This window comes from Coregonus lavaretus (genome assembly GCF_964263955.1).
Source record: "Coregonus lavaretus genome assembly, contig: HAP1_SCAFFOLD_5528, whole genome shotgun sequence".
Classification (NCBI taxonomy): Eukaryota; Metazoa; Chordata; class Actinopteri; order Salmoniformes; family Salmonidae; genus Coregonus; species Coregonus lavaretus.
The window spans coordinates 12,501-39,399 of NW_028158862.1; the positions used below are offsets into that span (position 1 = coordinate 12,501).

At 45.2% G+C, this 26,899-nt stretch overlaps 1 protein-coding gene across 1 annotated transcript in view; it reads left to right on the forward strand.

Annotated features, from left to right (window-relative positions):
• The window catches only part of LOC311123525 (sushi, nidogen and EGF-like domain-containing protein 1), a gene marked incomplete at both ends in the record, with an annotated part of 29,804 nt that extends 3,054 nt beyond the window's left edge, over window positions 1-26,750 (forward strand). The window contains 10 exons of the mRNA XM_084197775.1: window positions 7,078-7,203; window positions 8,420-8,533; window positions 12,313-12,426; window positions 15,647-15,760; window positions 18,118-18,174; window positions 18,543-18,650; window positions 22,687-22,773; window positions 22,991-23,128; window positions 26,272-26,391; window positions 26,634-26,750. Of these exons, the coding sequence (XP_084053901.1) occupies window positions 7,078-7,203; window positions 8,420-8,533; window positions 12,313-12,426; window positions 15,647-15,760; window positions 18,118-18,174; window positions 18,543-18,650; window positions 22,687-22,773; window positions 22,991-23,128; window positions 26,272-26,391; window positions 26,634-26,750 (1,095 nt within the window). The remainder of the gene's footprint in view (window positions 1-7,077; window positions 7,204-8,419; window positions 8,534-12,312; window positions 12,427-15,646; window positions 15,761-18,117; window positions 18,175-18,542; window positions 18,651-22,686; window positions 22,774-22,990; window positions 23,129-26,271; window positions 26,392-26,633) is intronic.
• Between the last annotated feature and the right edge of the window lie 149 nt (window positions 26,751-26,899).

Consider the following 26,899-nt stretch of genomic DNA (forward strand, 5'->3'; position numbering starts at 1 on the left):
CCTCCTCACTAACTACCTGTTATCTCTCCTCCTCACTAACTAACTGTTCTATCTCTCCTCCTCACTAACTACCTGTTATCTCTCCTCCTCACTAACTAACTGTTCTATCTCTCCTCCTCACTAGCTAACTTTTCTGTCTCTCCTCCTCACTAACTAACTGTTCTATCTCTCCTACTCACTAACTAACTGTTCTATCTCTCCTCCTCACTAGCTAACTTTTCTGTCTCTCCTCCTCACTAACTAACTGTCCTATCTCTCCTCACTAACTAACTGTTCTATCTCTCCTCACTAACTAACTGTTATCTCTCCTCCTCACTAACTAACTGTTATCTCTCCTCCTCACTAACTAACTGTTCTGTCTCTCCTCCTCACTAACTAACTGTCCTATCTCCCCTCACTAACTAACTGTTCTCTCCCCTCACTAACTAACTGTTCTATCTCTCATCCTCACTAACTAACTGTTGTATTTTTCCTCACTAACTAACTAACTGTTCTGTCTCTGTTCTATTGTAGAATTGACTGTGTCCAAAAATGTAAAATGTATATAATATGTATAAGATGGAAGTAGAGGCCTAAGCGTTGTTGTTCACTAGTTTACTCCAATTATGGAAGGGGTGGTGGGGTTGGAAAGTAATAAAGGGAAATATATATTTTTAAAGTATATGTACAGTGAGGGAAAAAAGTATTTGATCCCCTGCTGATTTTGTATGTTTGCCCACTGACAAAGACATGATCAGTCTATAATTTTAATGGTAGGTTTATTTGAACAGTGAGAGACAGAATAACAACAACAAAATCCAGAAAAACGCATGTAAAAAATGTTAGAAATTGATTTGCATTTTAATGAGGGAAATAAGTATTTGACCCCTCTGCAAAACATGACTTAGTACTTGGTGGCAAAACCCTTGTTGGCAATCACAGAGGTCAGACGAATCTTGTAGTTGGCCACCAGGTTTGCACACATCTCAGGAGGGATTTTGTCCCACTCCTCTTTGCAGATCTTCTCCAAGTCATTAAGGTTTCGAGGCTGACGTTTGGCAACTCGAACCTTATGATATGATATGATATGCCATTTAGCAGACGCTTTTATCCAAAGCGACTTACAGTCGTGCGTGCATACATTTTTGTGTATGGGTGGTCCCGGGGATCGAACCCACTACCTTGGCGTTACAAGCACCGTGCTCTACCAGCTGAGCTACAGAGGACCACACCTTCAGCTCCCTCGTCAGATTTTCTATGGGATTAAGGTCTGGAGACTGGCTAGGCCACTCCAGGACCTTAATGTGCTGCTTCTTGAGCCACTCCTTTGTTGCCTTGGCCGTGTGTTTTGGGTCATTGTCATGCTGGAATACCCATCCACGACCCATTTTCAATGCCCTGGCTGAGGGAAGGAGGTTCTCACCCAAGATTTGACGGTACATGGCCCCGTCCATCGTCCCTTTGATGCGGTGAAGTTGTCCTGTCCCCTTAGCAGAAAAACACCCCCAAAGCATAATGTTTCCACCTCCATGTTTGACGGTGGGGATGGTGTTCTTGGGGTCATAGGCAGCATTCCTCCTCCTCCAAACACGGCGAGTTGAGTTGATGCCAAAGAGCTCCATTTTGGTCTCATCTGACCACAACACTTTCACCCAGTTCTCCTCTGAATCATTCAGATGTTCATTGGCAAACTTCAGACGGGCCTGTATATGTGCTTTCTTGAGCAGGGGGACATTGCGGGCACTGCAGGATTTCAGTCCTTCACTGCGTAGTGTTACCAATTGTTTTCTTGGTGACTATGGTCCCAGCTGTCTTGAGATCATTGACAAGATCCTCCCGTGTAGTTCTGGGCTGATTCCTCACCGTTCTCATTATCATTGCAACTCCACGAAGTGAGATCTTGCATGGAGCCCCAGGCCGAGGGAGATTGACAGTTATTTTGTGTTTCTTCCATTTGCGAATAATCACACCAACTGTTGTCACCTTCTCACCAAGCTGCTTGGCCATGGTCTTGTAGCCCATTCCAGCCTTGTGTAGGTCTACAATCTTGTCCCTGACATCCTTGGAGAGCTCTTTGGTCTTGGCCATGGTGGAGAGTTTGGAATCTGATTGATTGATTGCTTCTGTGGACAGGTGTCTTTTATACAGGTAACAAATTGAGATTAGGAGCACTACCTTCAAGAGTGTGCTCCTAATCTCAGCTCGTTACCTGTATAAAAGACACCTGGGAGCCAGAAATCTTTCTGATTGAGAGGGGGTCAAATGCTTATTTCACTCATTAAAATGCAAATCAATTTATAACATTTTTGACATGCGTTTTTCTGGATTTTTTTGTTGTTATTCTGTCTCTCACTGTTCAAATAAACCTACCATTAAAATTATAGACTGATCATTTCTTTGTCAGTGGGCAAACGTAAAAAATCAGCAGGGGATCAAATACTTTTTTCCCTCACCGTATATATACAGTGGGGAGAACAAGTATTTGATACACTGCCGATTTTGCAGGTTTTCCTACTTACAAAGCATGTAGAGGTCTGTCATTTTTATCATAGGTACACTTCAACTGTGAGAGACGGAATCTAAAACAAACATCCAGAAAATCACATTGTATGATTTTTAAGTAATTAATTTGCATTTTATTGCATGACATAAGTATTTGATACATCAGAAAAGCAGAACTTAATATTTGGTACAGAAACCTTTGTTTGCAATTACAGAGATCATACGTTTCCTGTAGGTCTTGACCAGGTTTGCACACACTGCAGCAGGGATTTTGGCCCACTCCTCCATACAGACCTTCTCCAGATCCTTCAGGTTTCGGGGCTGTCGCTGGGCAATACAGACTTTCAGCTCCCTCCAAAGATTTTCTATTGGGTTCAGGTCTGGAGACTGGCTAGGCCACTCCAGGACCTTGAGATGCTTCTTACGGAGCCACTCCTTAGTTGCCCTGGCTGTATGTTTCGGGTCGTTGTCATGCTGGAAGACCCAGCCACGACCCATATTCAATGCTCTTACTGAGGGAAGGAGGTTGTTGGCCAAGATCTCGTGATACATGGCCCCATCCATCCTCCCCTCAATACGGTGCAGTCATCCTGTCCCCTTTGCAGAAAAGCATCCCCAAAGAACCTCCATGCTTCACGGTTGGAATAGTGTTCTTGGGGTTGTACTCATCCTTCTTCTTCCTCCAAACACAGCGAGTGGTTTAGACCAAAAAGCTCTATTTTTGTCTCATCAGACCACATGACCTTCTCCCATTCCTCCTCTGGATCATCCAGATGGTCATTGGCAAACTTCAGACGGGCCTGGACATGCGCTGGCTTGACATTACAATGTGATTTTCTGGATTTTTATTTTAGATTCCGTCTCTCACAGTTGAAGTGTACCTATGATAAAAATTACAGACCTCTACATGCTTTGTAAGTAGGAAAACCTGCAAAATCGGCAGTGTATCAAATACTTGTTCTCCCCACTGTATGTATGTACAGTTGAAGTCAGAAGTTTACATACACCTTATCCAAATACATTTAAACTCAGTTTTTCACAATTCCTGACATTTAATCCTAGTAAAAATTCCCTGTCTTAGGTCAGTTAGGATCACCACTTTATTTTAAGAATGTGAAATGTCAGAATAATAGTAGAGAGAATGATTTATTTCAGCTTTTATTTCTTTCATCACATTCCCAGTGGGTCAGAAGTTTACATACACTCAATTAGTATTTGGTAGCATTGCCTTTAAATTGTTTAACTTGGGTCAAACGTTTCGGGTAGCCTTCCACAAGTTTCCCACAATACGTTTTGTGAATTTTGGCCCACTCCTCCTGGCAGAGCTGGTGTAACTGAGTCAGGTTTGTAGGCCTCCTTGCTCGCACACACTTTTTCAGTTCTGCCCACAAATTTTCTATAGGATTGAGGTCAGGGCTTTGTGATGGCCACTCCAATACCTTGACTTTGTTGTCCTTAAGCCATTTTGCCACAACTTTGGAAGTATGCTTGGGGTCATTGTCCATTTGGAAGAACCATTTGCGACCAAGCTTTAATTTCCTGACTGATGTCTTGAGATGTTGCTTCAATATATCCACATAATATTCCTTCCTCATGATGCCATATATTTTGTGCACAAGTGCACCAGTCCCTCCTGCAGCAAAGCACCCCCACAGCATGATGCTGCCACCCCCGTGCTTCACAGTTGGGATGGTGTTCTTCGGCTTGCAAGCGTCCCCCTTTTTCCTCCAAACGTAATGATGGTCATATAGCCAAACAGTTCTATTTTTGTTTCATCAGACCAGAGGACATTTCTCCAAAAAATACGATCTTTGTCCCCATGTGCAGTTGCAAACCGTAGTCTGGCTTTTTTGTGGCGGTTTTGGAGCAGTGGCTTCTTCCTTGCTGAGCGGCCTTTCAGGTTATGTCGATATAGGACTCGTTTTACTGTGGATATAGATACTTTTGTACCTGTTTCCTCCAGCATCTTCACAAGGTCCTTTGATGTTGTTCTGGGATTGATTTGAACTTTTCGCCCAAAGTACGTTCATCTCTAGGAGACAGAACGCGTCTCCTTCCTGAGCGGTATGACGGCTGCGTGGTCCCATGGTGTTTATACTTGCGTACTGTTGTTTGTACAGATGAACGTGGTACCTTCAGGCGTTTGGAAATTGCTCCCAAGGATGAACCAGACTTGTGGAGGTCTACCATTTTTATTCTGAGGTCTTGGCTGATTTCTTTTGATTTTCCATGATGTCAAGCAAAGAGGCACTGAGTTTGAAGGTAGGCCTTGAAATACATCCACAGGTACACCTCCAAAAGACTCAAATGATGTCAATTAGCCTATCAGAAGCTTCTAAAGCCATGACATCATTTTCTGGAATTTTCCAAGCTGTTTAAAGGCACAGTCAACTTAGTGTATGTAAACTTCTGACCCACTGGAATTGTGATACAGTGAATTATAAGTGAAATAATCTGTCTGTAAACAATTGTTGGAAAAATTACTTGTGTCATGCGCAAAGCAGATGTCCTAACCGACTTGCCAAAACTATAGTTTTTTAACAAGACATTTGTGGAGTGGTTGAAAAATGAGTTTTAATGACTCCAACCTAAGTGTATGTAAACTTCCGACTTCAACTGTATATATATATATATATATATATATATATATATATATATATATATATATATATATATATATATATATATATGTATATATATGTATGTGTGTATGTGTATGTATATATATTTGCGAGAGAAAAAAACATGGGGGATTGGAAGTGATGCAGACAATTACATTGATGGAAGTTACAATCTATCTGCAATATTAAAGCTGATCTACCCCAATAAAGCTGATCTACCCCAAATACTGTTCTATCTCCCATTCTCACTAACTAACTGTTCTATCTCTCCTCACTAACTAACTGTTCTATCTCTCCTCCTCACTAACTAACTGTTCTATATCTCCTCCTCACTAACTAACTGTTCTATCTCTCCTCACTAACTAACTGTTCTATCTCTCCTCCTCACTAACTAACTGTTCTATCTCCCCTCCTCACTAACTAACTGTTCTATCTCTCCTCCTCACTAACTAACTGTTCTATCTCTCCTCCTCACTAACTAACTGTTCTATCTCTCCTCCTCACTAACTAACTGCTATATCTCTCCTCACTAACTAGCTGTTCTATCTCTCCTCACTAACTAACTGTTCTATCTCTCCTCCTCACTAACTAACTGTTCTATCTCTCCTCACTAACTAACTGTTCTATCTCTTCTCCTCACTAACTAACTGTTCTGTCTCTCCTCCTCACTAACTAACTGTTCTATCTCTCCTCCTCACTAACTAACTGCTATATCTCTCCTCACTAACTAACTGTTATATCTCTCCTCCACACTAACTAACTGTTCTATCTCTCCTCACTAACTAACTGTTCTGTCTCTCCTCACTAACTAACCCTTCTATCTCTCCACACTAACTAACTGTTCGGTCTCTCCTCACTAACTAACCCTTCTATATATCCACACTAACTAACTGTTCGGTCTCTCCTCACTAACTAACCCTTATATCTCTCCACACTAACTAACTGTTCAGTCTGTCCTCACTAACTAACCCTTCTATCTCTCCACACTAACTAACCCTTCTATCTCTCCACACTAACTAACTGTTCTGTCTCTCCTCCTCACTAACTAACTGTTCTATCTCTCCTCCTCACTAACTAACTGTTCTATCTCTCCTCCTCACTAACTAACTGTTCTATCTCTCCTCACTAACTAACTGTTCTATCTCTCCTCCTCACTAACTAACTGTTCTATCTCTCCTCCTCACTAACTAACTGTTCTATCTCTCCTCACTAACTAACTGTTCTGTCTCTCCTCACTAACTAACCCTTCTATCTCTCCACACTAACTAACTGTTCGGTCTCTCCTCACTAACTAACCCTTCTATCTATCCACACTAACTAACTGTTCGGTCTCTCCTCACTAACTAACCCTTATATCTCTCCACACTAACTAACTGTTCAGTCTGTCCTCACTAACTAACCCTTCTATCTCTCCACACTAACTAACCCTTCTATCTATCCACACTAACTAACTGTTCTGTCTCTCCTCCTCACTAACTAACTGTTCTATCTCTCCTCCTCACTAACTAACTGTTCTATCTCTCCTCACTAACTAACTGTTCTGTCTCTCCTCACTAACTAACCCTTCTATCTCTCCACACTAACTAACTGTTCGGTCTCTCCTCACTAACTAACCCTTCTATCTCTCCACAATAACTAACTGTTCAGTCTGTCCTCACTAACTAACCATTCTATCTCTCCACACTAACTAACCCTTCTATCTCTCCACACTAACTAACTGTTCTATCTCTCCTCACTAACTACCTGTTCTATCTCTCCTCACTAACTAACTGTTCTGTCTCTCCTCCTCACTAACTAACTGTTCTATCTCTCCTCCTCACTAACTACCTGTTCTATCTCTTATCACTAACTACCTGTTCTATCTCTCATCACTAACTACCTGTTCTATCTCTCATCACTAACTACCTGTTCTATCTCTCATCACTAAGTGTTCTATCTCTCCTCCTCCTTATGTCTAATTAACTCTCCTCCACAGCGTCTGTGTGTCCACACCTTCGACCCTGTCTGAATGGAGGTCGCTGTATTGATGACTGCATCACCGGCAACCCTTCTTTCACCTGCTCCTGTCTTGCTGGATTCACCGGACGGTGGTGCCAGATAGGTCAGTCAGTGAACTTTGACCTTTGAATCCAATCACCCCTTGCTTGATCCCAGTCACCCCACTACTCTGCTCAACTCTGCCTGCCTTAAATGTCCCCCCCTGTCCAGAAACAACCCTTAGCCCCTCTCCCTGTGGGCATCTTAGAGGATTTGATAGGTGGAATTTGGGACATATTGCCTACACCTGTCCAATCCTCTCAGATCTCAAGAAGTATTTTAGGGGTTAGTATACGATCTAGGGGATAGGAGCTTAGGGGTTGTTTCAGGACAGGGCCCCACGCCCCGCCTCCTCTCTGCTGTGCTCTCGGGGAAGGGGATAGGTGCTAGGGGTTGATTTGGGATTCTGGGATCATGCTCTGCCAGGAAAGAGAATCAGCTTGTCAAAGCTACGTTCCACCTGACCTGCCAAGTGACAACCTGATAAGATATTTCCTTTAGGGACATCCGCTTGTAATAGCATACCAGGTCACTGCCAGGTCTCTCTGCTCCTCTTGCCAGGTCTCTCTGCTCCTCCTGCCAGGTCTCTCTGCTCCTCTTGCCAGGTCTCTCTGCTCCTCTTGCCAGGTCTCTCTGCTCCTCCTGCCAGGTCTCTCTGCTCCTCCTGCCAGGTCTCTCTGCTCCTCCTGCCAGGTCTCTCTTCTCCTCCTGCCAGGTCTCTCTGTAACGCTCCTCTTGTCAGGTCTCTCTGCTCCTCCTGCCAGGTCTCTCTTCTCCTCCTGCCAGGTCTCTCTGCTCCTCCTGCCAGGTCTCTCTGCTCCTCCTGCCAGGTCTCTCTTCTCCTCCTGCCAGGTCTCTCTGCTCCTCCTGCCAGGTCTCTCTGCTCCTCCTGCCAGGTCTCTCTGCTCCTCCTGCCAGGTCTCTCTTCTCCTCCTGCCAGGTCTCTCTGCTCCTCCTGCCAGGTCTCTCTGTAACGCTCCTCTTGCCAGGTCTCTCTGTAATACTCCTCTTGCCAGGTCTCTCTGCTCCTCTTGCCAGGTCTCTCTGCAACGCTTCTCTTGGATAATTCATTACCTTCTACTAAATCAGCCTTGGTTTTTTCTGCCTTGTATGAGTTGACAGTATAGTCACTCTATCCGCCCTCATGTCTCTCTCTCTCGGTTTCTCTCTCTCTTTCTCTCTGTATGTTTCTGTGTGTGTGTGTGTTTCTGTGTGCTTCTGTGTGTGTGTGTGTGTGTGTGTGTGTGTGTGTGTGTGTGTGTGTGTTTCTGTGTGTGTAGATGTAGATGAGTGTTCGTCCGTCCCCTGTCAGAATGGAGGTACCTGCTCAGACCAGGTTAACGGGTTCACCTGCCAGTGTCCACCTGGGTTTACAGGGACAGTCTGCCAAACAGGTACAGCACTCTCTCTACCTTCTTACTCTAACCACCTCTAACCACATAACCATCTAACCACATCTACACCTCTAACCACCTCTAACCACCTCTAACCACCTCTAACCACCTCTAACCATCTAACCACCTCTAACCACCTCTAACCACCTAACCATCTAACCACCTCTAACCACCTCTAACCACCTAACCATCTAACCACCTCTAACCACCTCTAACCACCTAACCACATCTACACCTCTAACCACCTCTAACCACCTAACCACATCTACACCTCTAACCACCTCTAACCATCTAACCACATCTACACCTCTAACCACCTCTAACCACCTCTAACCACCTCTAACCACCTCTAACCATCTAACCATCTAACCACCTCTACACCTCTAACCACCTCTAACCATCTAACCACCTCTACACCTCTAACCACCTCTAACCACCTAACCATATAACCACATCTAACCACCTCTAACCATCTAACCACCTCTACACCTCTAACCACCTCTAACCATCTAACCACCTCTACACCTCTAACCACCTCTAACCACCTAACCACATCTACACCTCTAACCACCTCTAACCATCTAACCACATCTACACCTCTAACCACCTCTAACCACCTCTAACCACCTCTAACCACCTCTAACCACCTCTAACCATCTAACCATCTAACCACCTCTACACCTCTAACCACCTCTAACCATCTAACCACCTCTACACCTCTAACCACCTCTAACCACCTAACCATCTAACCACATCTAACCACCTCTAACCATCTAACCACCTCTACACCTCTAACCACCTCTAACCATCTAACCACCTCTACACCTCTAACCACCTCTAACCACCTAACCACATCTACACCTCTAACCACCTCTAACCATCTAACCACATCTACACCTCTAATCATCTAACCACATCTACACCTCTAACCACCTCTAACCACCTAACCACATCTACACCTCTAACCACCTCTAATCATCTAACCACCTCTAACCATCTAACCACCTCTAACCATCTAACCACCTCTAACCATCTAACCACCTCTAACCATCTAACCACCTCTAACCACCTCTAACCATCTAACCACCTCTACACCTCTAACCACCTCTAACCACCTAACCACATCTACACCTCTAACCACCTCTAATCATCTAACCACATCTACACCTCTAACCATCTCTACACCTCTAACCATCTAACCACATCTACACCTCTAACCACCTCTAACCACCTAACCACATCTACACCTCTAACCCTCTAACCACCTCTAACCACATCTAACCACCTCTAACCACCTCTAACCACCTCTAACCACCTCTAACCATCTAACCACCTCTAACCATCTAACCACCTCTAACCATCTAACCACCTCTAACCATCTAACCACCTCTAACTACCTAACCACCTCTAACCACCTAACCACATCTACACCTCTAACCACCTCTAACCATCTAACCACATCTACACCTCTAACCACCTCTAACCATCTAACCACCTCTAACCACATCTACACCTCTAACCACCTCTAACCATCTAACCACCTCTAACCATCTAACCACCTCTAACCACATCTAACCACCTCTACCCACCTCTAACCGTCTAACCACCTCTAACCACCTCTAACCACCTCTAACCATCTAACCACCTCTAACCATCTAACCACCTCTAACCACATCTAACCACCTCTAACCATCTAACCACCTCTAACCCTCTAACCAACTCTAACCATCGAACCACCTCTAACCATCTAACCATCTAACCACCTTTAACCCTCACCAACTCTAACCCTCTAAACACTTCTAACCATCTAACCACCTCTAACCATCTAACCACCTTGAACCATCTAACCATCTCTAACCATCTAACCATCTAACCACCTCTAACCACCTAACCACCTCTATTCATTTAACCACCTCTAACATCTAACCACCTCTAACTATCTAACCACCTCTATCCATCTAACCACCTCTAACCATCTAACCAACTCTAACTATCTAACCACCTCTATCCATCTAACCACATCTAACCATCTAACCACCTCTAACCACCTAACCACCTCTAACCATCTAACCACCTCTAACCATCTAACCACATCTAACCATCTAACCACCTCTAACCATCTAACCACATCTAACCATCTAACCACCTCTAACCACTTCTAACCATCTAAACACCTCTAACAATCTAACCACCTCTAACCATCTAACCTACTCTAACCACATCTAAACATCTAACCACCTATATCCATCTAACCACTTCTAACCACCTCTAGCCATCTAACCACCTCTAACCCTCTAACCACCTCTAACCGTCTAACCACCTCTAACCATCTAACCACCTCTAACCACCTCTAACCACCTCTAACCATCTAACCACCTCTAACCATCTAACCACCTCTATCCATCTAACCACTTCTAACCACCTCTAGCCATCTAACCACCTCTAACCCTCTAACCGTCTAACCACCTCTAACCATCTAACCACCTCTAACCATCTAACCATCTCTAACCATCTAACCATCTAACCACCTCTAACCATCTAACCATCTCTAACCATCTAACCACCTCTAACCATCTAACCATCTCTAACCATCTAACCACCTCTAACCATCTAACCATCTCTAACCATCTAACCATCTAACCACCTCTAACCATCTCTATCCATCTAACCACCACTAACCATCTAACCATCTCTAACCATCTAACCATCTAACCACCTCTAACCATCTAACCACATCTAACCACCTCTAACCCTCTAATCACCTCTAACAATCTAACCACTTCTAACCACCTCTAATATCTAACCACTTCTAACCACCTCTAACCACATCTAACCATCTAACCACCTCTAACATCTAACCATCACCATGTATTCCTCCTCCTCCTGCAATACGACACCATTTTATTCCACACTATACTGTTCTTTATCCCATAGTGTCTTGGCTAATTATATGTTAACCTGTTAATGCACAAACTTAAAATGATTTACTTGATCTATTCTATAACTTTGAGCCTTAAGTTCAGCTCCTTTACCATTATGTCCAATTCCTCTTTCCTCTCTGTACTTCTCTGTCCCACTCTCCTGTCCTCTCTGTTCCCCCTCTCTTCTCTCCTCTCTCCTCTGTTCCCCCTCTCTTCTCTCCTCTCTCCTCTGTTCCCCCTCTCTTCTCTCCTCTCTCCTCTGTTCCCCCTCTCTTCTCTCCTCTCTCCTCTGTTCCCCCTCTCTTCTCTCCTCTCTCCTCTGTTCCCCCTCTCTTCTCTCCTCTCCTCCTTGTCCCTCTCTCTCCTCTGTTCCCCCTCTCTTCTCTCCTCTCCTCCTTGTCCCTCTCTCTCCTCTGTTCCCCCTCTCTTCTCTCCTCTCCTCCTTGTCCCTCTCTCTCCTCTGTTCCCCCTCTCTTCTCTCCTCTCCCCTCTGTTCCCCCTCCTTTCTCCCCTCCCTGCTGCTCCTCCAAGTCTCCCCTCCCCTCCCCTCCCCTCCCCTCCATCTCTGTCCCCCCTCCCCTCTCTCCCTGCCTGCTGCCTCTCTCTGTCCCTGTTCCCAGTCCGGCCTGTGGAGACATATCAAACCTTCTCTAATACCTTTCACAGCCAGCAGCACATATTTGCAGGGTGAGGGGAGTGGCGTGGTGGATACATTAATCAGCTGAGTAAATATCCCGTGTGTGTGTGTCTCTGTGTGTGTGTCTCTCCGTGTGTGTGTGTGTGTGTGTGTGTGTGTGTCTCCCTTTGTATGTGTGTGTGTGTGTGTGTCTGTGTGTGTGTGTGTGACTCTGCCTGCAGACATTGACGAGTGTAAAGACAGACCCTGCCTCAACGGAGCGCTGTGTGTACAAGGTGTCGACAATTTCACCTGCGTGTGTGAGCGGGGCTACACTGGGATTCTGTGTGAGACAGGTGAGTTACCTGGGAGGGTGTCGGGTGTTAGGGTTGGGGTATGGCCATCTCTTTCCCCAGAGGAAACACTCTCTGGTTTCCACATTATAACTCATCAGTCTGGCAGATGTTACTTCCTCCAGAGAGAGTTCCCATGAAGCCAACCTGTGTGGCTTCTAACAGGTTACTGTTTATCTGCGAACACATTGCCATTGGATTTACATCTGGTTGTTCTCTCTGGGGTCACAGACTGTACGGACCTACAGAAGTTCACTGAATTCAGAGCTCTCTTCAAATAGGCAAGTTGGGGAGTGTAGTGACCTGGTTTCCTGGGCTCCCTACCAAATGGCACACTATCCCCTATGTAGTGCACATCCCAGGAAACCAGGTCACTGCATTCCTATGGGCTATAGTCAAAATTAGTAGGGAATAGGGTGCCATTTGGAACTCAGACCCGGTGTAACATCCTGGTCTCTCACTACATGATAGCTTATTGATGAAACAAGAACCCAATGGGGAATTGAACTGTTGTCCTGAACACATTAGATCCTGTACATATTAGATCCTGTATATATTAGATCCTGTACATATTAGATCCTGTATATATTAGATCCTGTACATGTTAGATCCTGTATATATTAGATCCTGTACATATTAGATCCTGTATATATCAGATCCTGTATATATTAGATCCTGTACATATTAGATCCTGTATGTATTAGATCCTGTACATATTAGATCCTGTATATATTAGATCCTGTATATATTAGATCCTGTACATATTAGATCCTGTATATATTAGATCCTGTATATATTAGATCCTGTACATATTAGATCCTGCATATATTAGATCCTGTACATATTAGATCCTGTATATATTAGATCCTGTATATATTAGATCATGTACATATTAGATCCTGTATATATTAGATCCTGTATATATTAGATCCTGTACATATTAGATCCTGTATATATTAGATCCTGTACATATTAGATCCTATATGTATTAGATCCTGTATATATTATATCCTGTTTGTATTAGTTCCTGTATGTATTAGATCCTGTACATATTAGATCCTGTACATATTAGATCCTGTATATATTAGATCCTGTACGTATTAGATCCTGTATATGTTATACTGTATATATTATACTCTAAATGTTATACTGTACAGTACTGAATAATACTATATAATATAATACTATTATGCCCTGCTGTACATTTCATTAACTATTTTTTGTACATGAGAGCAGATTACACCTTAATACCAGACAGCTGGTAGCAGATTACACCTTAATACCAGACAGCTGGTAGCAGATTACACCTTAATACCAGACAGCTGGTAGCAGATTACACCTTAATACCAGACAGCTGGTAGCAGATTACACCTTAATACCAGACAGCTGGTAGCAGATTACACCTTAATACCAGACAGCTGGTAGCAGATTACACCTTAATACCAGACAGCTGGTAGCAGATTACACCTTAACACCAGACAGCTGGTAGCAGATTACACCTTAATACCAGACAGCTGGTAGCAGATTACACCTTAATACCAGACAGCTGGTAGCAGATTACACCTTAATACCAGACAGCTGGTAGCAGATTACACCTTAATACCAGACAGCCGGTAGCAGATTACACCTTAATACCAGACAGCTGGTAGCAGATTACACCTTAATACCAGACAGCTGGTAGCAGATTACACCTTAATACCAGACAGCCGGTAGCAGATTACACCTTAATACCAGACAGCCGGTAGCAGATTACACTTTAATACCAGACAGCCGGTAGCAGATTACACCTTAATACCAGACAGCCGGTAGCAGATTACACCTTAATACCAGACAGCTGGTAGCAGATTACACTTTAATACCAGACAGCCGGTAGCAGATTACACCTTAATACCAGACAGCCGGTAGCAGATTACACCTTAATACCAGACAGCTGGTAGCAGATTACACCTTAATACCAGACAGCCGGTAGCAGATTACACCTTAATACCAGACAGCCGGTAGCAGATTACACTTTAATACCAGACAGCCGGTAGCAGATTACACCTTAATACCAGACAGCCGGTAGCAGATTACACCTTAATACCAGACAGCTGGTAGCAGATTACACTTTAATACCAGACAGCCGGTAGCAGATTACACCTTAATACCAGACAGCTGGTAGCAGATTACACCTTAATACCAGACAGCCGGTAGCAGATTACACTTTAATACCAGACAGCCGGTAGCAGATTACACCTTAATACCAGACAGCTGGTAGCAGATTACACCTTAATACCAGACAGCCGGTAGCAGATTACACCTTAATACCAGACAGCTGGTAGCAGATTACACCTTAATACCAGACAGCCGGTAGCAGATTACACCTTAATACCAGACAGCTGGCAGCAGATTACACCTTAATACCAGACAGCTGGTAGCAGATTACACCTTAATACCAGACAGCTGGTAGCAGATTACACCTTAATACCAGACAGCTGGTAGCAGATTACACCTTAATACCAGACAGCTGGTAGCAGATTACACCTTAATACCAGACAGCTGGTAGCAGATTACACCTTAATACCAGACAGCTGGTAGCAGATTACACCTTAATACCAGACAGCTGGTAGCAGATTACACCTTAATACCAGACAGCTGGTAGCAGATTACACCTTAATACCAGACAGCTGGTAGCGGATTACACCTTAATACCAGACAGCTGGTAGCAGATTACATTTAAATACCAGACAGCTGGCAGCAGATTACACCTTAATACCAGACAGCCGGTAGCAGATTACACCTTAATACCAGACAGCTGGCAGCAGATTACACCTTAATACCAGACAGCTGGTAGCAGATTACATTTAAATACCAGACAGCTGGTAGCAGATTACCATTAAATAACAGACAGCTGGTAAGTGAAACAGTGCACCTGCTGAAGATAAATTCCCTGATCCAGCTCTGTGTCAACACACAGACAACAATACACTATGCTGTTCCTCTGTACACAGATGGATAAGAAGGCGTCCTTCAACGTTATATTAATTACTAGCTAGAAAATGTCTCCATTCCAAATCCTATTTACTTTATATTAACTTCCACTGTCCTCCAATAGTTGTGTAATTTCCTCTTCAATTCATGCACCTTGAAGGTAGTGTCAGTGTTCCATTCCTAATTCCATTTCAAATCCCCGCATTGATGACTTAGGCTTGATGTTTTTGTTGTGTTTGTGGATCCATTCCAGACATGGATGAGTGTGTTTCCCAGCCCTGCCTGAATGGAGGACAGTGTAAAGACGAGGTGAATGGTTACGCCTGCACCTGTCCTGTTGCCTTCACCGGGACACACTGTGAGACAGGTGAGCTACTGATAAAACTCTCCTTCTTTAAAGGGAAGTGCTATTCAACAGACTCTGACTGCCTCCCAGATGTCATCTCTATTCTCTATATAATGCACTACCTTTGGGGTGCCATTTCATCCTGACTCTGATTCTGCCAGTGAATGCCAGCTAGAGAGGAGACAAAACACAGGTCCGATGGTTCCTGGTCAAAAGCAGTGCACTGTATAGCGCAGGGGTTCTCAGTGGGGTCTGCGGCCACAAAAAAAATAAAAATAAAAATATATATATATATACAGTGGGGAGAACAAGTATTTGATACACTGCCGATTTTGCAGGTTTTCCTACTTACAAAGCATGTAGAGGTCTGTAATTTTTTATCATAGGTACACTTCAACTGTGAGAGACGGAATCTAAAACAAAAATCCCGAAAATCACATTGTATGATTTTTTTAAATAATTAATTTGCATTTTATTGCATTACATAAGTATTTGATCACCTACCAACCAGTAAGAATTCCGGCTCTCACAGACCTGTTAGTTTTTCTTTAAGAAGCCCTCCTGTTCTCCACTCATTACCTGTATTAACTGCACCTGTTTGAACTCGTTACCTGTATAAAAGACACCTGTCCACACACTCAATCAAACAGACTCCAACCTCTCCACAATGGCCAAGATCAGAGAGCTGTGTAAGGACATCAGGGATAAAATTGTAGACCTGCACAAGGCTGGGATGGGCTACAGGACAATAGGCAAGCAGATTGGTGAGAAGGCAACAACTGTTGGCGCAATTATTAGAAAATGGAAGAAGTTCAAGATGACGGTCAATCACCCTCGGTCTGGGGCTCCATGCAAGATCTCACCTCGTGGGGCATCAATGATCATGAGGAAGGTGAGGGATCAGCCCAGAACTACACGGCAGGACCTGGTCAATGACCTGAAGAGAGCTGGGACCACAGTCTCAAAGAAAACCATTAGTAACACACTATGCAGTCATGGATTAAAATCCTGCAGCGCACGCAAGGTCCCCCTGCTCAAGCCAGCGCATGTCCAGGCCCGTCTGAAGTTTGCCAATGACCATCTGGATGATCCAGAGGAGGAATGGGAGAAGGTCATGTGGTCTGATGAGACAAAAATAGAGCTTTTTGGTCTAAACTCCACTCGCCGTGTTTGGAGGAAGAAGAAGGATGAGTACAACCCCAAGAACACCATCCCAACCGTGAAGCATGGAGGTGGAAACATCATTCTTTGGGGATGCTTTTCTGCAAAGGGGACAGGATGACTGCACCGTATTGAGGGGAGGATGGATGGGGCCATGTATCGCAAGATCTTGGCCAACAACCTCCTTCCCTCAGTAAGAGCATTGAAGATGGGTCGTGGCTGGGTCTTCCAGCATGACAACGACCCGAAACACACAGCCAGGGCAACTAAGGAGTGGCTCCGTAAGAAGCATCTCAAGGTCCTGGAGGGGCCTAGCTAGTCTCCAGACCTGAACCCAATAGAAAATCTTTGGAGGGAGCTGAAAGTCCGTAATGCCCAGTGACAGCCCCGAAACCTGAAGGATCTGGAGAAGGTCTGTATGGAGGAGTGGGCCAAAATCCCTGCTGCAGTGTGTGCAAACCTGGTCAAGACCTAAAGGAAATGTATGATCTCTGTAATTGCAAACAAAGGTTTCTGTACCAAATATTAAATTATGCTTTTCTGATGTATCAAATACTTATGTTATGCAATAAAATGCAAATTAATTACTTAAAAATTATACAATGTGATTTTCTGGATAAAAAAAAAAAATACAGACCTCTACATGCTTTGTAAGTAGGAAAACCTGCAAAATCGACAGTGTATCAAATACTTGTTCTCCCCACTGTATATATATACTTTTTTTTTGTAATTTAGCAGACGCTCTATTATCCAGAGCAACTTACAGTTAGTGAGTCCATACATTTTTTATAGTGCACTACTTTTGACCAGAGCCCATTGACAGTAGTGCACTACTTTTGACCAGAGCCCATTGGCAGTAGTGCACTACATAGGGAATAGGGTGCCATTTGGGACGCACACCTGAGTGTGGCTAGGAGCTCTGTGTTAGAGTGACCTGATGTTTGTTTTGTTTTTTGAGAGGTTTTGCGGCGTCGTCTGTTTTCACAGCCTCAGCATCGGTGTGGTTAGCTAACGGCTGAGAGCTGAGGCCTGGGCCCTGGGCTTCTCCACTATGAGCAACAACACAAAACAGAGAGAAAGGAAGAGCTCCCTTTCTGTAATATTGCTGCAGTGTAGTAGGAGTAGTAGTCTGTGAGACATTTTCTCCTTGCCTGAATAATTATTAGACTCAACACTTTCCGCTAGAAAGCCTCAAGCCTTCGAATTTTCTTTCATAGAGTTGGTGGTGGTCCAGGTGAATTCATCATCGACTCCTCAAACTGAAAATCAAACAGGTAAAAGCTGAGTTATACACACTTGTAGGACATAATACTTTTTATGAGAAGCATGGAATCAGCGCCAAGTCTATTGACAGTGATTGGGAAGACGGAACCACCTCTCTCAGTCACATACAAAAGAGTTGTGGACATGTTGGATGTGATAACTATGCCTCTCTCAAATGAGAGTTCATCATTTCTTAACCTTTTTATTGCAAACCCTTGTTTTCTTACAAAGTACAGTACTTGCCTGTTCCCTACGTGTTTTTTTGCATCACACACTGTATTGCCCTAGCAGCCCTGGCATAGGCATGAACTAAATTAGCTGTTATAAATCTGTGTCCACACGTAATCCTAAACTTATCTCTTTGTCCTCTGTCTGGTAGTGTCTTGTCAGAGGGAGGGCTGTGAGAACCATCAGATCTGTGAATACATCGGCCCAGGGAACTACAGCTGTGCCTGCATCCAGGGCTTCTATGGTGACAACTGTGAAGGTAGACACTGGGCCAAAGCCTCAGCTACAAATGTTGGATCTTTAATTTGACCAGTGTTGTCGTAGCAAAATAAACGTTTAGTCCATAATGTTGCTTGATCGGTGGTTAGACTATTAGCTGGGCATAATTACGCCGCATGAAAAGTGCAATACTGTTACTGTAACTGTGTGTCAGTGCGGGTTTTCAGTGAATTTATGTAAATCATAAAGCTCATCTGCACTTCCTGCTGTGCAGGAAAATTCTTAGCAACAATTCTTAGTGATCAAATTAAGATCCTACATCTGTAAGTAGGCAACTCTAGCTGGACAGAGGGCTGTGATGAGAGGAGGGACTAGCTACAGTATATTACATGTAATCCCACAGGTAGTGGACCAGAGTCTGCTCTAGCTGAAGACAGTTGGACAGCTACAGGTATCGTACAGAAGACGGATACAGTGTAGACGAGAGAGAGGGACTAGCTAGCTATGCAGCTACTAGCTATCCTGCTATCCCACAGGAATGTGTTGAGCTGTGCCTGTGAGGAAGGGAGAGTCTGCTCTACTCTGCTGTGATGATTGATGATGTTAATTATCACCACAGACAGTTATCTGAACCGCGCCCTGTTTTACGACGGGATCCTGGGGAACAACAGTCGCTTGATGTTGGGAAGAATTGCTTTATGGCCCGTTTTATTAGTTTACCAACAAGGGGAAGTGCTGCTTCGTCTAGACTTGAATGGACAGGAGCCTCTGTCTTTACGGTCTGGAGCTGATGGTTGGTATTTATTCAGGTCGTTTCATCAGACAAGGCTGGTGTAATATGCCTGGCATCAGAGTGGCGCGATGCAGAGCCCAAATGGCACCCTAGTCCCTACATAGTGCACTACTTTTGCCGAGGGGACTCTGGCTGAGTCCCAAATGGCACCCTAGTCTCTACATAGTGCGCTACTTCTGGTCAAAAGTAATGCACTAAATATGGAACATGGTGCCATTTGGGACGCAGGCTGACTCTGCCTCTGCCACTTGCTCCTCCAAAAGCTCTTTAATAGTATGTGAGGCGTTGCAAATTCACGCTACACCTCACCCTTGAACTGAAATAACTCTCCTAAATAACTTTCCTAGAAGGACTCTCCTAAATCCCCCAAATACTTTCCTGCCTGGAAAAAGGAGCAGGATCCTCGGAGAGAGAGAAGGTAGCAGGAGAGAGAAGGAGAGAGAGAAGGAGAGAAAGAAGGAGAGGAAGGAGAGAGAGAAGGTAGCGGGAGAGAGAAGGAGAGAGAGAAGGTAGCAGGAGAGAGAAGGAGAGATAGAAGGAGAGAAAGAAGGAGAGGAAGGAGAGAGAGAAGGTAGCGGGAGAGAGAAGGAGAGAGAGAAGGTAGCAGGAGAGAGAAGGAGAGATAGAAGGAGAGGAAGGAGAGAGAGAAGGAGAGAGAGAAGGAGAGAGAGAAGGTAGTGGGAGAGAGAAGGAGAGAGAGAAGGAGAGAAAGAAGGAGATGAAGGAGAGAGAGAAGGTAGCAGGAGAGAGAAGGAGAGAGAGAAGGAGAGAAAGAAGGAGAGGAAGGAGAGAGAGAAGGTAGCGGGAGAGAGAAGGAGAGAGAGAAGGTAGCAGGAGAGAGAAGGAGAGATAGAAGGAGAGGAAGGAGAGAGAGAAGGAGAGAGAGAAGGAGAGAGAGAAGGTAGTGGGAGAGAGAAGGAGAGATAGAAGGAGAGAAAGAAGGAGAGGAAGGAGAGAGAGAAGGAGAGAGAGAAGGAGAGAGAGAAGGTAGTGGGAGAGAGAAGGAGAGAGAGAAGGAGAGAAAGAAGGAGAGGAAGGAGAGAGAGAAGGTAGCGGGAGAGAGAAGGAGAGAGAGAAGGTAGCAGGAGAGAGAAGGAGAGATAGAAGGAGAGGAAGAAGGAGAGGAAGGAGAGAGAGGTAGCAGGAGAGAGAAGGAGAGAGAAGGAGAGAGAGAAGGTAGCGGGAGAGAGAAGGAGAGAGAGAAGGTAGCAGGAGAGAGAAGGAGAGATAGAAGGAGAGAAAGAAGGAGAGGAAGGAGAGAGAGAAGGTAGCGGGAGAGAGAAGGAGAGAGAGAAGGAGAGAAAGAAGGAGAGGAAGGAGAGAGAGAAGGTAGCGGGAGAGAGAAGGTAGCGGGAGAGAGAAGGAGAGAGAGAAGGTAGCGGGAGAGAGAAGGAGAGAGAGAAGGTAGCAGGAGAGAGAAGGAGAGAGAAGGAGAGAGAGAAGGTAGCAGGAGAGAGAAGGAGAGAGAAGGAGAGAGAGAAGGTAGCGGGAGAGAGAAGGTAGCGGGAGAGAGAAGGAGAGAGAGAAGGTAGCGGGAGAGAGAAGGTAGCGGGAGAGAGAAGGAGAGAGAGAAGGTAGCAAGAGAGAGAAGGAGAGAGAGAAGGTAGCGGGTCACGGGACGGGAGGAGAGCCGCCTAATACCATTTTTAAAAACATTTTAGTCATTCAGCAGACGCTCTTATCCAGAGCGACTTACAGTTAGTGCATACATTACTTTTTTTTTTTTTTTTTATTACTCCCGTGGGAAGGGAAGGATCAACCTCCTAGATCAAAGAGAATGTGGCCTTCCAAACACGAACACACACACACACACACTTATACACACACACGCACACACACACTTATACACACACACGCACACACACTGCACACCGACGGCCAATGAAAACCTCTCCATCTAATTAACAGTGCATTAATTGCCCCAGGGGCCATAGCTCCATTTTGTTCACGTTTGCATCCCAAATGGAACCCTATCCACTATATAGCGCACTACGTTTGGCCGGAGCCCATAGGCTAATAGTAGTGCACTATATAGGGAATAGGGTGCCATTTGGGACTCACATCACAAAACTTGTTCCATATCATCAATTATAATTTTGGGTTAAAAAACACTCCAGGCCACTCTTGAACTTGATAGAAATCATGTAGGAATTATAACAGACCTATATATTTTGACAAACAAATCGGTCAAAAAATAATCTGTGCGATGTGGCCCTCGAGCCAAACAGTTTTCCTGGTTTACAGTAAAGACCCAAGAGGGGTTGAGTAAAATGCGGAAGACACATTTCAGTTGAAGGCATTCAGTTGTACAACTGACTAGGTATCCCCCTTTCCTTTCCCCACATGTTGGCCATCTCCCGATACCTCCAATGTTGGACTGAGACTGGGATACTGGTGATGATGCAGCCTAAAGACATGTGTTTGAGAACTACCCTTCGTACTTCTATGCATGCCAGTTTGAGAACTACTTAATACTGTGCACGCCAGTCTCTCTTGGCTGACAGTTGAGGAAAGACTGACTGCGTCACTTCTTGTTTTTATAAGAAACATTCATTAAATGAATTAATTGTTTGCATATTCAACTCACATACAGCACTGAAACACACACGTACCCCACCAGACATGCCACCAGGGGTCTTTTCACAGTCCCCCGGTCCAGAACAAATTCAAGGAAGCGTACAGTATTATACAGAGCCATGAGTGCATGGGACTTCCTTCCGTCTTATATAGCGCCAGTTAACAGCAGACCTGGTTTCAAGAAACAAATAAAGCAACACCTCATGGCACAAGCCTCTCCCCCATGTGACCTACTTGTTGTGTGTATGTACTGACATGTATGTAACTGATAGATGCACACATGTTTTTAAATGTATGTACATTTTAAAGTCATTTATTTTGTCTGTAATGTATTTTTCATTATGTGTCGGACCCCAGTAAGACTAGCTGTCACCATTAGCGTCGGCTAACGGGGATCCTAATGAATCAAATAAAAAACCCTATCAGCCAATATCTAGTGTCCCAGCAGGATGTGTGCTCTTCTGTCAGTGTCTTGAACTTTTTGTGACTTTAGCTCAATTGGTAGAGCACGGCGCTTGTAACGCCAGGGTAGTGGGTTCGATCCCCGGGACCACCCATACGTTAAAATGTATGCACACATGACTGTAAGTCGCTTTGGATAAAAGCGTCTGCTAAATGGCATATTATTATTATTATTATTATTATTATTATTATTATACTTTTGTAAGATAATAAAGGTTTCCTCTTCTTCTGTTTGTCTCGTCAGAAGAGTGTCTGTGCCAGAATGGGGGGGTCTGTGTGGACGGGACCTGTGACTGCACCTCGGGCTTCACCGGACTCTACTGTCAGTTTGGTAATGTATCATATCTATATTAATACACTGTAGGTCCAGTCTCATATTCTACACTGGCCTATCATTGGTAACAGAAAGACGCATTCCTAGTTCATTTCATGGTGTGGATTACACCTTGCTTTCACTGAGCTAGCACATAGCACACAGAACCAGGCTAGTAGGCTGCAAGGTTGCCTTGACATGATGTTTATCTCTCTGACCCTCCTGTCCTCCACAGAGGTGACCCAGACCCCATGCAGCAACAACAGGCCGTGTCCTGACGGAGGACCCTGTCTGGAGTACGGAGGAACCTACCTGTGTACCTGTCAGACAGGTGTGGCAGACGTTGACCACAAGGACTTTTATCCTCCCTATGGTAAGAGCCTACCGTCTTCTTCTGCTGCTTCTGATGCTGTTGCTTCTTCTTCTTCTTCTTCTTCTTCTTCTTCTTCTTCTTCTTCTTCTTCTTCTTCTTCTTCCTCTTCTTCTGCCTCTTCTTCTTCTGCCTCTTCTTCTTCTTCTGCCTCTTCTTCTTCTTCTTCTTCTTCTTCTTCTTCTTCTTCTTCTTCTTCTTCTTCTTCTTCTTCTGCCTCTTCTTCTTCTTCTGCCTCTTCTTCTTCTTCTTCTTCTTTTTCTTCTTCTTCTTCTTCTTCTTCTTCTTCTTCTTCTTCTTCTTCTTCTTCTTCTTCTTCTTCTTCTTCTTCTTCTGCCTCTTCTTCTTCTTCTTCTTCTTCTTCTGCCTCTGCCTCTGTCTCTGTCTCTGTCTCTGTCTCTGCCTCTGCCTCTGTCTCTGTCTCTGCCTCTGCCTCTGTCTCTGTCTCTGTCTCTGTCTCTGCCTCTGCCTCTACCTCTGCTTCTTCTTCTTCTTCTTCTGTACAAACCCAAGGATTGTCCCTCTGCATTCTGTGTTGCTGTACACGAGAGCCTGGTTACCATAGCGATAAAGACTTGTGTCTTTTGTGTTTCGAGGCGGTTGCCCGATGTGTGTGTGAGAGTCACATTCACTGTTTGGGAGAGAGACATTTAAATAGGATTTATTTTGGTGTTGATGAAGTGTGACTGTGGTAACACGTGTGATGGGTTTAGTTGCTGTATACCTGGATGTTATCATTATCACCGGTGACACTGAGGAAGACCACCTACTGGATGATATCCTTGTCACTGAGGAAGACCATCTAAAAAAACCTTGAAATAGTGCTATCAAGACTGGAGAGCACAGGCCTTGCTTGAAGAATCCAAATGTGTTTTCCTGGCCGCCGAAGTGGAGAACTTGGGGCACAAAGTCACAGCCAACGGGCTTCAACCCCTGGACAGGAAAGTGAGAGCAATCAAAGAGGCCCCAGAACCCAAGGATGTTAGTGAGCTACGGGCCTACCTTGGGATGTTAAACTACTGTGGCCGCTTTCTTCCTGACCTGGCCTCTGTCCTGTCCCCACTGCATCTCCTCCGGAAAGCTGGAGCCAAATGGAAGTGGCACACACCCCAGAAAACAGCTTTCCAGAAATCGAAGGACTTGCTGTCGTCTTCAGCACTGCCTGTGCATTTACGACCCAAAGCGCCCACTCATCATCACAAGTGATGCCTCCCCATACGGGATTGGGGCGGTGTTATCTCAGAAGATTGGGGAACAACACAGAGAGGCTAGTCAGCTTCACGTCTTGCTTGCTGGCACCCTGGGTGAGCTGAAGAAAATACACACATCCACCTTTTCGGGCGACTGCAAAGATGGGCCCTCGTGTTAGCGCAAATAACAATATGAGTTACTGTACAGACTGAGCCACTCCATCGCTAACGGTGATGGTCTCAGCGTCTCTTACACTCCATCGCTAACGCTGATGGTCTCAGCGTCTCTTACACTCCATCGCTAACGCTGATGCCCAAAGACCCCAGAAGAACCCCCTGAACTGGGCACCAGAGAGCTCCAATAGACCATCGGCAACTGAAGAGAGGAGACTGTAGGAGACCCTCTTCTCACCAAAGTCAGCAGCTTTGTCCAGGAGAGATGGCCGGCCCACTGTCCTACGGAGGCGTTGCTGCCGTATTTTAAAAGGAGAAACAAACTCTCGGTGGAGGACAGCATCCTGCTTTGGGGGGGCCTTCAAGTAGTGATGTCACCTTTAGTGGAGGAACTCCACAAGTCGCACCCAGGTGTAACCTCCTGAGTGGCGCAGTGGTCTAAGGCACTGCATCGCAGTGCTAGCTGTGCCACTAGAGATCCTGGTTCGAATCCAGGCTCTGCTGTAGCCGGCCGCAACCGGGAGACCAATGGGGCGGCGCACAATTGGCCCAGTGTCGTCCAGGGTAGGGGAGGGATTGGCCGGCAGGGAGGGAGCTCAGTTGGTAGAGCATGGCGTTTGCAACGCCAGGGTTGTGGGTTCGATTCCCATGGGGGGCCAGTATAAAAATTAAAAAAAGAATAATGTATGCACTAACTGTAAGTCGCTCTGGATAAGAGCGTCTGCTAAATGACGTAAATGTATCCAGAATGAAAGCAAAACAACAAGAGCGTACATGTGGTGGCCCAGGATTGGATAAAGCAGTGGAAGAGCAGGTCCAGTCGTGTGCTACTTGCCAGCAGGTACGAAATGCTCCAGCACAAGCTCCCATCAGCCCTTGGGAGTTTCCTGGAAAACCCTGGACTCACATGCACATTGACTAGGCAGGGCCTTTTCCTTGGGGAGATGTTCTCGTTGGCTGTGGATGTTCACTGCAAACGGCTTGAAGTTTTCCCAGTCCGCACTGCAAACTTGAGCATCTCAGGGAGGTGTTCAGTACTCATGGTCTTCTCCAAACACTCGTATCAGACAATGCAGCCATCTTTATGAGTGCGGAGTTCAAGGCCTTTTCTGGTGACCAATGGAATTCGTCATATCACCCCCTGCCACCTACCACCCCTCCACGAATGGCTTGGTGGAGAGCGCAGCCCAGACAATGAAAAGAGCCTTGAAAAAGGCACAGGAGGCACATTGAAAAACAGAGTTATTAGTTAAAAGCCCATCACTCAGGTTACCCCCCCCCCCCCCCCCGTGTCTGTGTTGTGATAGAATGCGGTCAAGTCGGTGTGTGTGTGTGTGTTGTGATGGAACTCGGTCAAGTCGGTGTGTGTGTGTGTTGTGATGGAACTCGGTCAAGTCGGTGTGTGTTGTGATGGAACTCGGTCAAGTCGGTGTGTGTTGTGATGGAACTCGGTCAAGTCGGTGTGTGTGTGTTGTGATGGAACTCGGTCAAGTCGGTGTGTGTGTGTGTTGTGATGGAACTCGGTCAAGTCGGTGTGTGTGTGTGTTGTGATGGAACTCGGTCAAGTCGGTGTGTGTTGTGATGGAACTCGGTCAAGTCGGTGTGTGTGTGTTGTGATGGAACTCGGTCAAGTCGGTGTGTGTGTGTGTTGTGATGGAACTCGGTCAAGTCGGTGTGTGTTGTGATGGAACTCGGTCAAGTCGGTGTGTGTTGTGATGGAACTCGGTCAAGTCGGTGTGTGTTGTGATGGAACTCGGTCAAGTCGGTGCGTGTGTTTTCCAGTACAGCCGCGATCGGTCTGTGATTCGTCTCCGTGTCTGAATGGGGGTTACTGCTATGAGAGGGATGGAGGCTACACCTGCGACTGCAAGCCTGGATACAGAGGGAAGCACTGTGAGAAAGGTAGTATGCCATTATCATTCACCTAATAAGACATAGGAAACAATTAGCCTGTTTGGCTGGGTCAGGGTCCGGGTTGAAGAACCCATTATTCATTATTAATTCTACTGCAATGATTCCCCTCACACTGATTGATTGATGTGAATATGTTCTCTCCTCCCCCCAGTCTGATTGGTTGATGTGAATATGTTCTCTCCTCCCCCCAGTCTGATTGGTTGATGTGAATATGTTCTCTCCTCCCCCAGTCAGACTCAACACCTGTGCCTCTGGTCCGTGTCGTAACGGAGGATCCTGTAAAGAGGAGGCAGGGAGCTTCCACTGTGTCTGTCCATACAGGTTCACTGGCAAACACTGTGAAGTGGGTGAGTTCTCTCTCTCTCTCTCTCTCTCTCTGTCTCTCTCTCTCTCTCTCTCTCTCTTTCTCTCTCTCTCTCTCTCTCTCTCTCTCTCTCTCTCTCGCTCTTTCTCTCGCTCTCTCTCTCTCTCTCTCTCTCTCTCTCTCTCTCTCTCT